The sequence below is a fragment of the Argiope bruennichi genome, chromosome 4 (assembly GCF_947563725.1).
Source record: "Argiope bruennichi chromosome 4, qqArgBrue1.1, whole genome shotgun sequence".
NCBI classification, from domain to species: domain Eukaryota; kingdom Metazoa; phylum Arthropoda; class Arachnida; order Araneae; family Araneidae; genus Argiope; species Argiope bruennichi.
Genome location: NC_079154.1, coordinates 8,288,802 through 8,305,427, shown reverse-complemented (window position 1 = coordinate 8,305,427; position 16,626 = coordinate 8,288,802). Strand labels below are relative to the sequence as shown.

Here is a 16,626-nt window from a genome sequence, read left to right as displayed (position 1 = left end):
TAATTTAAGAGGATTCCAAGATATGAAGATTTTTTTTGTGTATATGTGTGCTTCAAAAAATATCCAATTTTTTTGTTTTCATTTGATTTATTATAGTCACATTCTTACACATACTCAAATCGAAATCAGTCATTTCTTAAATTTTAGAACATTATGCTTGGGATATCCACCCTCACCCCCCCCTACACACACGTGCATTTTGAAATTCGCTTGCTTTTTAATTGTTATTGAGGATTTACCAGTTGGCAGCTTTTATTGCAAGCTTTGTATTTAAGTATTTAGAATGCATTATAAAGTTCGATAACTTTATAATAATTTTGTTTCAAAAATTAAAATTAAGAATGTTTAATTTAATTTTTGATATGTGGGACAAAACAATTAACTTTTTGGAAGGCACTCTCAATTAAATATTCATTTATTTCAGTTTGCCATAATGTATTATACTTAAAAACTTTTGAGAATAAAAATCAATGCAAAAAGAAAAGATTTTTGAAATTTGAATGAGGAAAGGAGCCTCCAAATTTTATATTTCTTAAAGACCCATAAATAGATAAATCTGACCTTGCTTCCTTGTAAGCAATAATTGGAAAAATAAATTGAGAACAATAAGAAGAAGCTTTTTAAATTTTTCTTAAAGTTATTATGTATGCATACTAACTTCTATCTATGACTATCCTTCGGCACATAGGCAATTCATTTCCTATCTTGTGAAGTATTTAAGTAGAGAATAATATAGAAAATAGTGAAATTGATAGTTTATTAATTGTTGGTACAAAGTTGCAGGCAAATAAAGTTTGAGCATATTCCCATGAAATGATGATTCAAAAAACATTGACAGAATTTTTATATTTTTCTATGCTGCTATTATTACATCAGAACTGTACAATTTTTTCCTTTCTTTTTCTTTTGCATTTGAATAAATATTTCATTAACTGAAGTATATTCATGATAATTTAAGAAATCGTTGTCAATACTCTGAGAAAATAAACTGACGTGAATGATTGAGAAGACATTTCTTAATTTTGAGTATGAAGTGAATCATTGCTTGAATTTACTCTGTGATTCATGACATATGTATAGAGCAATTATTACATTTTAAAACAAAACTTAAAGCATTCTTCAATATTGCTTCTTATTTTTTACATGTGTGATCATTTATGATAAGGGCAATCATATTACTGTAAATTTTTTTCATTTTATAAAGAGAAATGCCTTGTAATGGTTTAATTAGTGTCCCAATTTGGCTGGAGATGGAGCATTTGTGTCAGCATCTGACTCGACAAATATTCAGATCTTATTAATAAGAGAATTTTTCTTTCACTACAAATTTAATAAACAAAAGAGTGTAGAAAAGCCATACAAATATTGGCAATAGAATGCCAGTCATTATGGAATAAAACAGATTCCTTAAAGAGGGAAAAGATATGGATAATAAATATCATTGAAAGAGGCGAAGATAATACATCAAAGACTGTGATAAGATGCCATATTAAGTTTTTTAAATGAAAAAAAAAATGGGGGAGGGGGGGGGAACCCCAGACAAATATTTTAAAGTATAAAAAAAATTCAATTTATATCAAAAAAAGTTGTCTGTTCTGATGTTAAAGATCTTGTACTGAAAAAAAAATGCTCATTCAACTGATCCTCAAAGTGAAAAGTTTCTATGAAAGGAGAGGAAGAAAGAAGTACAAAACTGCAATAGTATTTTTTTTAAAAAACGTATTCTTTATAAAAAAAAAGCATTATAATATAATTTAATGTGATAGAACTCTAAATTGCCTGGTGTAAAGTAAATAGAAAATTATTTAAAAAAAAAAGATTAAAATTTAAAAGAATTTCAAATAATACTAATTCAAAATTATAATAAAATGGGTACAAACACTTTCTCTAAATGAAAAGCAAAAAATGGCAAAGGAAGATCGAAGAAAAGCGATTCACTTCTCGAGTACAAAATTATAAATACAATTAATACAAAACTCTATTTTCAATATTATGAAAAGCATGAATGAGATACAAGCAACCAAATCGCATATGTTATGTATGCACCGAAAGGCAAACTTCTTTCATCTGAAAAATATGCACATTTTCTATTTTGTTTTATAAAATAAGTATCATCTTATCAATAAATTGAATTAGCTTTCTTTAAATAAGAACAACAATAATGTCAATAAATGTTGCAGAAGCTTTTATATGTAAATAGTTAAGCAAAATGAGGAATGAATTCAACTTTGAATCATGCAAAATTGTAAGCACGAGGCACCCACACCTTTCAGATAATTCATGCATTATTTTGAGACAAATCACCATGCAACAGTTGCAAAGACAAAGCGACCCTTCAATAATTCAAGCTCAATATATGAAATCCATTGACTCACCATTTGTAATCCCATCAAGATAACCAACATCTAAGGGGAAATAATTTTGTATTAAGGAAATCAGGTCTTACTTAATAGCATTTTGAAATGGTTATGAGATTAAGTCTTAGATTAACACTTTTATGTTATGATTGTATTAGTTAAAATATGTTAGTTTTGGACAGAAAAAAATAAAAGTATAAAAAATATATTCACTCTTTGAACTTTGTCAATATTTATATTTCATTTAAATTCTTCTTATTATTAAACTATTTCCTCTATTAGATCAATATTTTGGTTCCTTTCATCTAATAAACGATATTATATTTCTGTTTGTAAATTCTATTAAATTGATATTTATTACATTAATATTCTAAACAAATGTTTAGTAAGTTGCTATATAGCATCTCATTTTCTAATTATTTTCCTTAGTTAAAAAAATTAAGGACAATAAGTTCTAAACAATTATCATTTTAAGGTAAAAAAAGCTTTTCATAAAAAAAATAATAATAATAACTGACAATTATATAGCCTATCCTGAAACAGTTATCACCAGCACTTGTATTTGTAAGTAGATTATTATAAATAATTGAAATAATATAAACGTGCATTTTAACTAATTAGCTCATAATAGAGCAGAGCAGCCTGAAATATAATTTAGGTGAAGACAGAGATAAAAATAAAGTTTAAGAAATTTAATACACACATCATTGTAATGTAAATTTGCTGAATTATTTGCAACTACTATTAAATTATTACATTTCTGTTCTTTCTTAGAGTAACAATCTTCATTTTTCACACACAGAAACATTCTTTCTTATTTGATAAGTATATTTTCCCAAAATAGTCCTTCAGTATATTTTTAAAGAAAGATTGTACGGGCAGTAAATATTAGAACCTTTTATTAATTACTGAAGATGCAGTCCTTTTTTTTAAAAAGTTATGAGAAGACAAAAATGAGATGGGCTGGGGTTTGAATTACACGAGAGATTTTATATGTACATATCTAAAAATCGGAGAAATCAATCATCTATGATTGCTGAACATAGACGATTGAATGGTACCTATTGATCATATTTTTTTAAGGTTATATAAAATAGTTCAGCTACATTGTTGTTGATTAGCCTGCTAATAACTTAATGTGTTTTATAATATATACAAAGTTAATTCTTTAATGTTTTGTTAACATTACTTTTACAATTATCTTTCAAAATATCATATTTATAAAATTATTTTTATTAAAAAAAAAATTTGCAAAAAGCATTTAACAGAAATATTTATTTTGATACTGAAATATAAACCAACAGAAATATTGATTTTTAGGTGTTTGATATCAATTTTTCTGAGCTTAAAATTTCTAATTAAGCTTTTGTTTTAAAAATGATTATAAAGACACCCTTGCATCCTAATTTTTTACCAGAACAAAGTTTAAAATGAGTTTCGCTTGTATATGTTATCAAAGTTAAGACTACTTACCATCTAAATTATCTTCTGGGACTAAATCGAAGTTTTCATAAGAATCCCATTTTACTAATGGATCATTTGAACTTTCCACTGGCATTGTAGAATCTTGTACAGACCCATTTCCTAAATCAAAATTATTAATAACTGGTATCAATTATATTTGTAAATTGATGTATCTTTAAATTTTGATAAATGAATAATATGTCTATTGTTAAATATTCTGTAGAGCTTTCCATATTAATTTTTCTTTTATACAGAATTATAATTATGAAAATAAAACTGACATACCTCTAAAATCTTCCCGGTGGCTAGAAAACAAAAGTTCAACTTTTCCATTTGCTGTAAAGCGAGAATCTGCAAAAAATTTAAATACAGAAAATGTTAAAAAAGTGAAATATTTCATTTTTATCTTTATGATATTTGTATTATGTATTATTAACAACATATATGGTCTAATGAAATATAATTAGATGTCAATTTAAATAGCTGAATCATTCTATATTTTCTATGATTGAGAAAAAAAGGGAAAAAATAAATAGCAATAATATTACATAAAATAATTTGAAACATTGTGATGAGACAAAGTTAATATGATTTTCTTTTAATGCCAATGATTGATAGATGTTTCAATCTGTCTTCACTTTTTTTTTTCTCCTATTAAATGTGAGAATGCAGATTTAAGTTTTGAAATAAACACTATAATATTCTCTAAAATAAATTAGTATAACAACTCAGTAAATATATATAATTATATATGATGCTGTAATTAATATTTAATGCATATATGAAAATAAAATTCTTTGTGTGTGCAAACTCATCCATGTCAGAAATATATTTACGAAAGTTAAGACAGATTATGTTTTTCTTTTAATTATAAAATATTATAAAATCCCATTATTATAATATATATTTTAACTGCATACAATAGGCTCACCATGAATTAATATAATGTGATAAAAAAATGCAACTGGAACAAACAATCTCGTATGATGTCTGAGATAAATTTAACATAATTTTTAATTCAAAGATAAATTCTGCTGTTTTTACTTTCCAAGAGAAACTATAGTAAACGTCTAAAAATTCTCAACGTGAGATTTTGAAGAACCTCTACATTTTAGACATCCTTGTATCCGAAAAACACATTTCATGGAATTATATCCTTTTGTCTGTGAAAACGATAATTCAAAAAGTTTTAAGTTAAACTGCTAAAATGTAGTAAGCACTCTTTCAACCAAATTTGTGGATTTCTAGCAAATTTTGAATGAAATCCATTCACAGGATTTTATCTATTCATAAGTAAGACAACAATGATATGACGAAAATTGTATAGTAAATATTTATATATATCAAAATTCTATACATCGAATTTTTGTCCATCTCTTTGTATAACATCTCTTAATCTAAATTAAGTCCTGATTTTCTATTTTTTAAATCTATCCCATATTATTTTATTGTAAAATTTTCTCTTATTTCCTTGTCAAAATCCCCTCTTTTATTTAATTATTTCTAACATACGTTTGCCAAAATTGCTGACCTTATAATTCTCATGCTGTAAGCGAAGGGATTAAAATCCCTAACTCCTACAGCATATCTTCCAAAGACACCTAAAATTACTTTTCCTGAATCGAAACATGTTCACGAAATCCTTATTAGAATCTCACAGTAAAAAGCGCTAAGGGAAAAATACTTTCCTATTTTGTCCCGTGTGAATTGACGCGTTTGTCACCGGAAATCCCCTTATATAAATCGTGCCCATCCGTGGAAAAATAAATTGAAGTTAAATCCAAAATTATCTTCTTGTTGGCCTGTCATCTGCAAAAATATGTCATATATATATTATTGTAGCAGTTTCGTGGGCAAAGAGAAAGAAGACACTTTAAATTTTAAAAACTGCGCTTTTATTCCATCCCGGGAAGCATAATTTATGTAAAAGCAAAAAACGACGGTACGTCAACCTACAGCACGCCACAAGAGCGAAAGAGGCAGAAATATTTTCCCCCAGTGATTATATATTATGAGATTCTGATAGCGATTTCTTTACGTGTCTATTTAGGAAAGGGGAATATAAGTATCTTTTAAAAGAATTTGTTTAATTTGACAGATTTTTATTACTTCACTCGGCGCATGGGAACCGCCGCTTTAAACATTTTTACAGATCTTCTGTATCTCTGGGTTGGGAAATAAGAGAACATTTTAGAATGAAGTTAATCTGGGCTAAATTAAGATAAAACTTTGAGAATTAATTAGGGTTTAATTTAGATTTTAAAATACCATTACATATATATTGAATTTTAACCTTCGAGTTCGATATATGGAAGGTTCGAATATTAATCAAAATCACTAAGCAATACCACTGTATTTAAAAATATTTGATGAGTTTATGATTAAATCGATTATCATACTTTGTAGCATAATTGTTTCATTACCTGTACATGCATTATCCAGTTCTCCTTTCTCAAAGGTCACCTCATTCGAGTCTATGGTGCAAGTATGGAACTGCAGCTGGAAGATGGTGTACCGCGCAAGAGGGCGGCTGCTCTTGTGATAGCACTTGATGAACACGTCTCCTCGTACTTGCAAGCCAGCATCCAAAGAGATGATGATTTTTCGTGACTTCTCTGTGGCTGAACTAAATGACAGAAAATAGGCATTTTAAAACACCTGCTAACAGAAAATAAATCAGTGGAAGAAAAATCACCATACACATAATTGAAAGTTTAATTGCTTAGAATTAATTCTAAATCCTTCTAAAATCTACATTGAAACAAATTCTCTCATCAAATGATGATCATCATAGACAACGAAATGAAATTAGTTTCTTAATTATTGTTTTATCCATTCATGTCAAATATATCAGCAACGTTATTTATTCTCCATTTTACGATAGCTTCTATGTAACGAAGTTTTCCACTTTTTTGTAATGATTTTTTATTTGTTGAACAACAATATGTTGCAATGAAAACAAGTATATGTACAATAGAGTCTCCATTCTACAAACTTCCAGTCAACAAAATTTTCTTCAGAATCTTGCTTTTGAGCGTTATTCTCCACTTTATGACAGTTTCTATATAACGATATATTTCAATTTTTTGGGGGGATTATTTCTTATTTGTTGAACAACAATAGATTTCTATGAAAAATGACTTCGCCTGAAAGAATAGGGGTATTTCATGAACACGTTTTTTCACACGTTGATAAATATTGTATGATTGTCGAATGTTTTATGGTGAACCGTAGGTATTGCGAATTGTTAGGGAATGTAATGAAAATATTATAGTCAGGGTAATGAGAAGGTTATTAAACAAATCTTCACAAGAAGAATAATCAGCAGCATTTCATGCAATGCTATTACGAATCTGTAACACCGTTTCTCTGTCATGTTAATCTTACAGTTACAGGGTTACAAATTTTTATTGAACGCTAAGCAAATAACTCTGACCTTGGCGATAAAAACGAAGGTCCTAGAAATGTTGGAAGATGCAAGTGTTATTAGAAACAATAGAGTTATTGCTCCAAGGAACCGAGATCCGGAGATTCTCCCAGAGAATTAAATATGACGCAATACTCTTTCGGAAAACTATATAAACACACTCAGACGAGTCAGTCTTTCTTTTTAGTTATGTTCGCTCTGCGAGCTGATAAGCTTTTAGATGCTGAGCGCTATTGAGAGAACTGCTACAGTGTTTAATAAGTGATTTGCTGTCTGCTCGTGCCGTTAATTTCTACAAGTATAATTAGTTCACTGTGTACATTCTGGCTGTGTTATTGTTACCTGTATTTGAATTTTCCAGAATAACCATGGAAGAAAACATCACTTTCCTTTATTCAACTTAGTGGACTACATTCATTGCACATCTACTAGAAGATGTATGTAGCAATTCGAAGTGGACTGCAAATTCAAGAAAATGTTGCAAACGATGTGTTTCAATCTTTGATAAAGTGCGAAATTTTTTAATGAAAATTTCAGTACAATGCAGGATTGTAGAGTTTACAGTGTAGAATGCGTATTTAAGTCAATAAAGTGTATAAATAAGTTTTGGGCTTTATTTTTTCTAGTCCTTATAACAATTTTAAATTGTTAATGAATTTTCTTTACAGCCAAGTTTTTGAGAGGAATAGTGAGATTTCAGTACATAGAAGAATTCTCAGCGATACCGATTTTTATTTGCATCTTTCGAATCCATTTAAATCCATATTTCTATTCAAATTATCCATATTTAAATTATATTTATTTAAAATACTTTTCATCTATGGAATACTGTACAATATTCCATTAATGAAATATATTTGTATATTGTACTGCACATACAGTACAAATTTAAAGTATTAAAATACAAATTATATAACAATATGATACTTACTAGACCCCAGATGTATAAATTTGCTGCATCCCTTGATAAATTTTTACGAAAGGCCTGCAACCTAAAATGGGAAAAAAATGGATAAGTATCATGAGCATTTTTTTGAAAAACGGTTTTTTGTAAAAGTGAAGGAAACACGTACACGTGGATGACGTACTCACCTCCCCGGGAATCAAAATTTGGCACTCCATGAATAATGATACGATGAAGGAAGAGAGAGTTATTATTCATTCGTATTGCACCTGACAGAAGGCCCGCGAAGTAATGGACGTATCTAGAGTGCGATATAATGATATGTTTGTTAATTCATCATTTTGACTGCATATAATGCTGACTTTCATCTTTGTTTTCAGAGACACTGTTAAAAGTTTGTTGTTTAAGCCAAATCATAAATAAACTTTTTTTTTTTTTTTTGGTTTTAAAACTACGCCATTTTACAAAAAAAAAATTTCGTAAATAAACGGGAACTTTGTAGAAAGATGTGGTTTATGTAATTTAATGAATCATATAAACTACAAAAAAAAAAAATGCATCATATTACTATATGATTAAAGGATTTTTTTTCTAATCCTTTAGTCATATAGTAATATGATACACATTAGCAAGGGCGTAACTAGTTCCAGGAAAAAAACTAACGGTAAGGCCTTTAAAAAGATGTAAACTTATACAATCATAAAATATAATATATGGGATGATTTCTATTTCATCTATGCATTTATTTATTTATTATTATTATTAGATATGTAATGATATCTCTTGATCAAATTTAAGTCTTCATTAATGACCTCATTTTTATCTTAATTTAGCCCATATTAACTTTATTCTAAAATGTTCTGATCTAATTCCATTTTTTTTATTTAATGAATTCCACACACTCTCTATAAAACTGCTCATTTCAGCAGATTTTCGCACTCTGGGCGAAGAGCTAAAAATCCCTAATGCTTACAACATTCTTTTAAAGATACCTAAAATTCCCTTGCCAAAATCGGCACGCGTCAAAGAAATCCCTATCAGGATCTTATAGCAAAACCTCTGCAGGAAAAAATGTTGGTCTCTCCTGCTGTTGTGTTGTGATGTGGACTGAAGTATTTCTTACCTCTGTACGTAAATCTTAATTTAGTTTTAAATTAATTTTAGTACGTAAATCTTAACTTAATAAATTGAAGTTTTAAAATTTCAGAAGTTTCTTCTATTTCCTTATACAAAATATAGCTTTGTGTGCGGGCGCAAAGTCCGTCCGTCTTCCCCTGCTATCCACTTTTAAAAATAATTTGGTTTCATTCCATTCATTAGTTTTGATTATAAATACCTTTAAACTGAGAAATTTATTTTACAGATAACGTATTTTACACCCATTTAACGCTGAACATAAACAGCAAATGAGCTTTGAAGCGAAAGTATTTGGATCTATTCAAAAAGCAATGCATCTGAACAGCAATTAAAAATAACGCGACGCGAGAGGGATCATACAGTTTTAAAATACCGGACATACTCACGGCGTTAAAAAACTCGCAAGACGCGGGAGTTTCGCTCATAGCATAACAATCACTCATTAGTTGGCACCCCAATCGGCAGTTGTTGCCAAATTAATTCTGAAACAAAGTCTTCTAGCAGAGGAAAACAAACTGAGCTCCCACCTCGCTGAATATACGCCACGAAATTAATTCTGCAATGATACTCGGAGGTTCTTTAACATAATTTATAATAACAAGTGTTGTGATGAGTTTTGAATTCAAAAATGAACCAAATCGAACTTCAGGACATGATGCAGGCTATCATTAGTACTATCTTAACAAAACCGTTAGATTGAAAAATATGTTCAACATTCATTCATAAAGGTTTCTTTTATTGTATTCTTTTATGAAGTATTTATTACGCTTGAAAGTTTTTAACCTCAAAATAAAGAAATACAAAAATAAGCGACACTCACTACAAATCTGCACATTTCCAACTCTGACGAATAGTCATTAAGGAATTATTCTAAAATTTTCAAAACTTTAAAATATCATCACGTATAAAATTCACTTTTTCTTTCTTTAATATAATTTCGTCAAATCTATATTTCAAGTGCTGTTGCATAACAATTTTTTTTAAAAAATTAACTGTTAAAACAATTGCGAAATTTTTCCCAAGTTCTTTTTTTTCCTTTGTGTGTGTGTGTGTGATAAACGAGCAAGAGAGAAGTTAGTTTGAAATCATAACTTTTTTTAGCACACTTTTAAAAACTTCTTTGTGAAATTCATAACTAAAGAGCGACGCATTTAATAAAGTAGGGCAGAAAAAAGAAAAAGGCATGGGGGGAAAAAAATGCAAAGCTTATATAATTTCAAAAGGGATTTTTGCCCAAATCCAACTGAGTAAACATTTATTTTGACAGTGTGATATGCAACTTCACATTTGATAGTTGTTTGGTACGGGAATTGCATCAAGAGAATAGTTGAGAAAACTGAATACCGAGCAGTACTCAGAAGTCAATGTGAAGCTTTAATGAAGTAACTTTAAGACATGAATTTATCACATGCACATAAGTGATATTCAAAACACGGAACGTGTTCTGGATAAAGAACTAAAACAATGCGTTCAATATCATTTACTTCTCTCTCCCCCCCCCCTCCCCAATTATTATTTTATTTATGTTGTATTTTGGAATTTTGTATTTCTATATTTCTTCTTTTTAGCTGTTGGGTTTGTACATTAAAAATTTATTTCATAATTCTTTAGCAGCCGCTTCATTTCTAAGTTAAGCTCAGTTTTCCACCTTACTCTTTTGCTTCGGACACTTCTACATGATCTGAATTACTTTTTGCACAAGATTTAGGCTATAGCTTTGATTTGAAAGTAACAACTAAAAATGTTTTTAATCACTTGAGAACATGGTGTTATTTTGGTTTGAAGTTTTTGAAGCTTCAAAATACACGAGCAGAAAATGTCAATTTATTGCTTTTGAGGCATCATTTTTTTTGCTTTTAGGGTTATTAGAAAATAATAAATAAATGGTAAAAACTTATCGCCAACAAAAAGTTACAACTTGGCGCGAATGTCTACTATGTACTCGATTCTGCTGTCTGGCGAATAAACGGCATGGTATATATATATATATACAAAAGTATTAGAATCAAGTTAATAGGAAAAACAAAAACCAAATAAAAATTAAACCAAAAAAATTATTAAAAAATATTAAAAAAGAATCCGGTTAATAAAAAATGAAGACAACTTTATTATTTCTAGTAACAAAGAAGTATTGGATTTTCTTAAAGATAACAACATTAATAAACTTAATACTTTTGATTTCGAAAATTTATACACTAATCTACCTCATGAAAAATTAATAAAGGTCTGCACTTTTATTTATGACGAATATTTAAATGAAAATATCATTCCTAAAAATAACTGGCTTGAGTTATGTAATTTTAATATTACTGAAAATTACGTGTTTAATGGTATTAATTTTTATAAACAAGTCAAGGGCATTCCAATGGGGACAGCTTTCTCAAGTGCTTTAGCTAATATTTTCCTGCATTACTATGAGAAAAAAATTATTAAATATAATTTAATAAACGGGTGGAGATATATTGATGACCTACTTTTGATTAACTTCGACAATACTAATATTATTACTAATTGCTATCCAAAAGATTTAATTCTAAAAGATACAAATATAAATCAACTTGAGGCTACCTTTCTAGATTTAAAAATCGAAATTGCTAATGATAAAACAATAGTTGGTATATACGATAAAAGGGATGATTTCAACTTTAAAATAACAAAACTATGTAACTACCATTCCAATCTAAACTCTAAAATTTTCAAAAATCTTATTTTCTCACAAGTTAACAGGATCAAAAGGGTTTGCAATAATAAAAATTCTTATATTGAAGCATCAAATATCCTCCTTAAAAATTTAATTAAAAATGATTTTCCTAGAAATTACTGTAATGTCAATTTTTTAATTAAACAAGGTATGGTTTGGGATTAATCTTTTGGCTTAAATAAAAATAGAAATTTACTTGCATATTGGATCACTCAATAGATGGCGCTGGGTGCCTACCTCTGTTTACATAATTTACCGTTAACTTTCAAAAACAGGAAATCACAATCGATTGTTTAAAGTTTCGTTCACTGTTGGCTGGTATGTCTTGGCCTTTTCGTTTTTAATTTTAATTTTAATTTTAATGCTGTTTTTGTTTTTATTGTTATTGTTTTTATTGTATTTTTACTTTGTGGTTTTTTTCTAATTTGTTATTTTGTATTTCCTTTCTGTTAAAATGGTATATCTCTTGAGCATAATTTCGGGGGATTTTCGGGTCACGAGGAATCATTATTAGACTTAATGTCTGTATGTCCTCACAGAAAAAATCCCTTTATTTGAATCCCTGCCTGAGGGTGACCCTTGAAAAAGTCTTCAGGCCGGATTCTTTTTTAATATTTTTTAATAATTTTTTTGGTTTAATTTTTATTTGGTTTTTGTTTTTCCTATTAACTTGATTCTAATACTTTTGTATCAATTCATCTGTGTTTTAGAAGTAGCTGCAATTGCGCTCTCTAAATACTATGAAGTTCCTTTTTGGTTTTAGTTTAAATAGGTAATAAATTTTAGTTGCGATTTCGAAACTGTTTTGTTTCGTTTTCATTTTAGTTTCGTTTTCAAACTTTTTCTTACTTTAGATTGGTTACTATATATATATATATATATATATATATATATATATATATATATATATATATATATATATATATATATATATAAAATTTTTTTTTTTTTTTTTTAGCTGGCAAAAAAAGTTTTGGAACTTGAAAGATTTTGAGATTGGGGGGAAAAAAGCATCGCTTTTCTAACTGTTGGTGATTACGAAATAGGAGTCATGCGAGAACACGATGTTGTTTAGCTGTCAAATTGATACCACGTGACTTAAAAAAAATTATGTTCTCACATCATAATTTAAAATTTGCGATAACGAATTTCAATTTTTTTCCCCTTCGTTTCTTTTCTTTTTTTTTTTTTTTTTTTAATATTCTTTCCTCGATAATGCGAATTATTGAAAAGTAGGAACAAAAGCTTTTGCAATTAACTAAAATTCTAGATAATATATTGAAAAAACAAATAAAGAATTGTGCAATGCAGAATTGAATAGGTACAATTCGAACTAATTGTTACAATAAAAAGTTGTTAAAATAGGTCACGATGTTACCTCTTCTGAGAAGGTTGCATAGAATCTGCTAATTTGTCGTCGAAGAACTGCTTCATGGCAAACCTGTCCAAGGCTTGATCAGCGCTGAAAAGGGAAGCAAGGAAATCAAAATGAATCCATTATATAATACGTATGAATTGGAAATGGAATGAAGCATCCATCAGACGATAATCAAGTAAAGAAATGCACTTACCTCGCGCATATGTTACTGTAGTGCATGTATGCGGCGATGACAACACCTGCGCGCCCTTTATCACCCTGCACAAACAGAGAAAAAGAAAAATGCATTTCATTTTGTACATGTAAATATTAGAGAATGCATTTAGACACAAAGTTAATTTGTTCTTCCTAATAAAAAGTTCCTAATTAACGTAAAATCTTTGTAGATCTTTTCATACTTTACCAAACGTTTTACACCACTGTACAGTAAAAGCTTTAGTACATTATTGAAAAGATGACTCTAAAACTCTATATTATCGAGTCTTCAAAATGCAACAAATTATTAAATAATGTATTGGTGTAAGTCGACTTCTGGAAAAAAAATTCATACTCAAGTAAGTATATTTTTATGCTAAAAATGTTAGATAATTTTTATAAATTTATTTTAAATATTGGCCCCGTTTAAAAATTATTCCTAAATAATTGAACTACAACTAGTGATAGAACCCTTTTTACTAAATACAGATAACAATAAAAATTAATTTTCATTATTGGGCATATTTCCTTACCCACTTATTTATTTATTACCCACAACTTTTATGCCACGGCTTTCCTCATTTATTAATTGACTATTGTTATACAATGCAAGACCGATTACGATTTTAATCGTGTGATAAAACAGATTACCATTTCGTTAAGTCTTTTCAGCTAAATAAAATAAAGTATACAAAGTTGGATCAACGAACGTGTTGAGTAGTTTGTTATATCGGGGGGAAAATGTTTTCCGCGCTTTTAATCCTTAAAAATTCTAATTTACTTGATTGAAATAATTATTAATTAGATTTTATTTTATTGAATTTTTTTTTTGTTGTTGTTCTTTTTGTATTGGTCACAAGACTGTTGTCAGTTAACCTCGACTACTCTCCTTGAATTTTTCGTAAATCACACCTTTATCATAGCCTTTTTACTTTCTGGTATATGAAATTAACAAAAGTATTGTAATTGTCAAAGAAAAAAAAATTGAGATTTTGAATTTTCGCTTTTCATACTTCCAAGAGTTCGAAAAACAAGTTTCTTTTACACTATATCTATCTGTCTGTGATAACGATAACTCAAAACCGCTTTGGCCTCGTCAGATGAAATTTGGTGTATGGAATTACGACCCAATCTGTAGATTTCTAACACATTTTGAAAGAAATCCATCCACAGAAAATTTATCTGCCTAGTTGTTTCAACACAAATAAATTTAATTCTTTTAAATTATTGCCATTATTAAAATGAAAACTACTTCGATTTTATAATAACATTGCTCGAAGCATGACTTTAATGTCCATTTTTACAGATATTAATGAGTTGCAACCTTATGTCAATTAAAAAGGGTAGCACATCATTTGGAAACTAACTTATCGTTTTCCTATAAAATCTGGCATAAAGAAAAATCTGTTAAAACTTTATGGCGTTCACTTGCACCGTAAAAGTTCTCTGTTTCTCGTGATGATTCTAAAAGAATGTCATATTATGGCATGCGATACCGAAATTAATAATGCAATGAATGTAAATTATTATCTCAGTTATTATCTGCGAATTATTTCCTTTAGGGTTTGAACGGTTTTTCAAACACAGTTTTAAGAAACCGGTTTTTTAAAGTAAATTGGTCACATTTGAAAACCGGTTTTTAAATTAAGAAAACCGGCTTAAAGATTTCATATTATTATGAATATTACTGAATGATATTGGTTCTTCTTATATGTGGAATGAAGATGAATATCCTAAACGTTTAGAATTCATAAAATCTTGGAACCGATTTCTCTAGCAGCTGAAGGCTGAGGGCGGCGAGATGCCAATTTATTAACAAGTGAAGGTATATTTGAATTCCTATTAAATGAATTAAAAATTTAAATACTGAAATAAGTTTGAAATTATTATATACTTTAGAAGAACGAATTCAAGAAAGAAGACAAGTAGAATTAGCAACTCTTTTGCTGCATTTGCAAAATCCACTAAACATTTCTAGTTCAGCGAAGAAAATCTAGTGTACTTTCTTTAGTTTCAAAAACCGAAATTATTAAGTTATCTGGAAAGATATTATCTTTAATATTTCCAAATTCTTACGTGGAAAACGATTCTAATGAAGAGTAAATCGAAAAAATTAATCATCAGGATTATGATTTTTTAAAAGAAGCCATGGAAAAATCAATTCATAAGTTTCTTGAAGACCCTGAAGAAAAACTTACAAATCTAAAGACACTGAAAGCTGAATTTTCATTATTTGAGGCAATAAATAAAAGAGAGAAAAAAAAACAAAACCGGATTTGTTGTTTGATGCCATGAAAACTATAAAATCAAGCTCAGTAGCTAGTGAACGAGTATTTTCAATTTCAGGCAATATTTTGTCCAAAATAAGAACAAGACTTAGCCACCGTTCAGTGGATATTTTATGTTTTTTTTTAAAATTCCATTTTCTTAAGAGAAATTAAAATGAGTGAAAATAATATAAATATTATTTGTAATTTTTGTTTGAGTTTTTGTTATTTTGTGTAAGTAATATGTATATGTATTCCTTATTATTATTTTTTTTAATATTTGACTTTGATATTGATTTTGTTATTTATTATTTTATATAAATTAAATTAAATAGTTTTCCCTATTCTGTTTTTTTTTTTTTTTTTTTTTTTTTTGACGAAAATTCGAAAACCGACTAAAACCGATTTTCTGGAAATACTGAATTCAAAAAGCGATTTTTCAAAAAGTCACTTTTAAACCATAATTTCCTTTGAAAGCACTTGTGCACCTAGATAAATTTATACAGTGAAAATTTCTTAAACTACTGGGTGGGCATTTGTGTACGGCCCTACTACTATCTGTTAATGAACACATAAATGTATTCATCATTACTTTTTGCTTTACGCAAGCTAGCGTCTCTGCACATTTTCAGACAGACAAAAGGTAACAGAGGAATGAAAAGACTCCTTTACCTTGGAGTGTATGACAGCTATATTTTGAGGATCACTGTTGAGCCAAGAGTCGACAGATTTGCAGATACTACATAATCTTTCAAGAGGAGGCGCAAGATTTGGGGGCCATCCAAATTCGAACACC

General features: G+C 28.6%; 1 protein-coding gene across 11 annotated transcripts in view; it reads right to left on the bottom strand.

The window, feature by feature from the left end:
- The window catches only part of LOC129965543 (tensin-1-like), a 474,618-nt gene that overhangs the window by 19,460 nt on the left and 438,532 nt on the right, over positions 1-16,626 (bottom strand). For 9 of the 11 annotated variants that reach the window (XM_056079518.1, XM_056079523.1, XM_056079519.1 and 6 more), the window contains 9 exons: positions 16,503-16,625; positions 13,562-13,626; positions 13,369-13,452; positions 8,341-8,453; positions 8,180-8,240; positions 6,245-6,447; positions 4,107-4,172; positions 3,831-3,941; positions 2,376-2,405 (listed from right to left, as the gene is read on the bottom strand). In XM_056079518.1, the coding sequence (XP_055935493.1) occupies positions 2,376-2,405; positions 3,831-3,941; positions 4,107-4,172; positions 6,245-6,447; positions 8,180-8,240; positions 8,341-8,453; positions 13,369-13,452; positions 13,562-13,626; positions 16,503-16,625 (856 nt within the window). The remainder of the gene's footprint in view (positions 1-2,375; positions 2,406-3,830; positions 3,942-4,106; positions 4,173-6,244; positions 6,448-8,179; positions 8,241-8,340; positions 8,454-13,368; positions 13,453-13,561; positions 13,627-16,502; position 16,626) is intronic. The other 2 variants (XM_056079520.1, XM_056079522.1) reach the window with 1 other exon arrangement.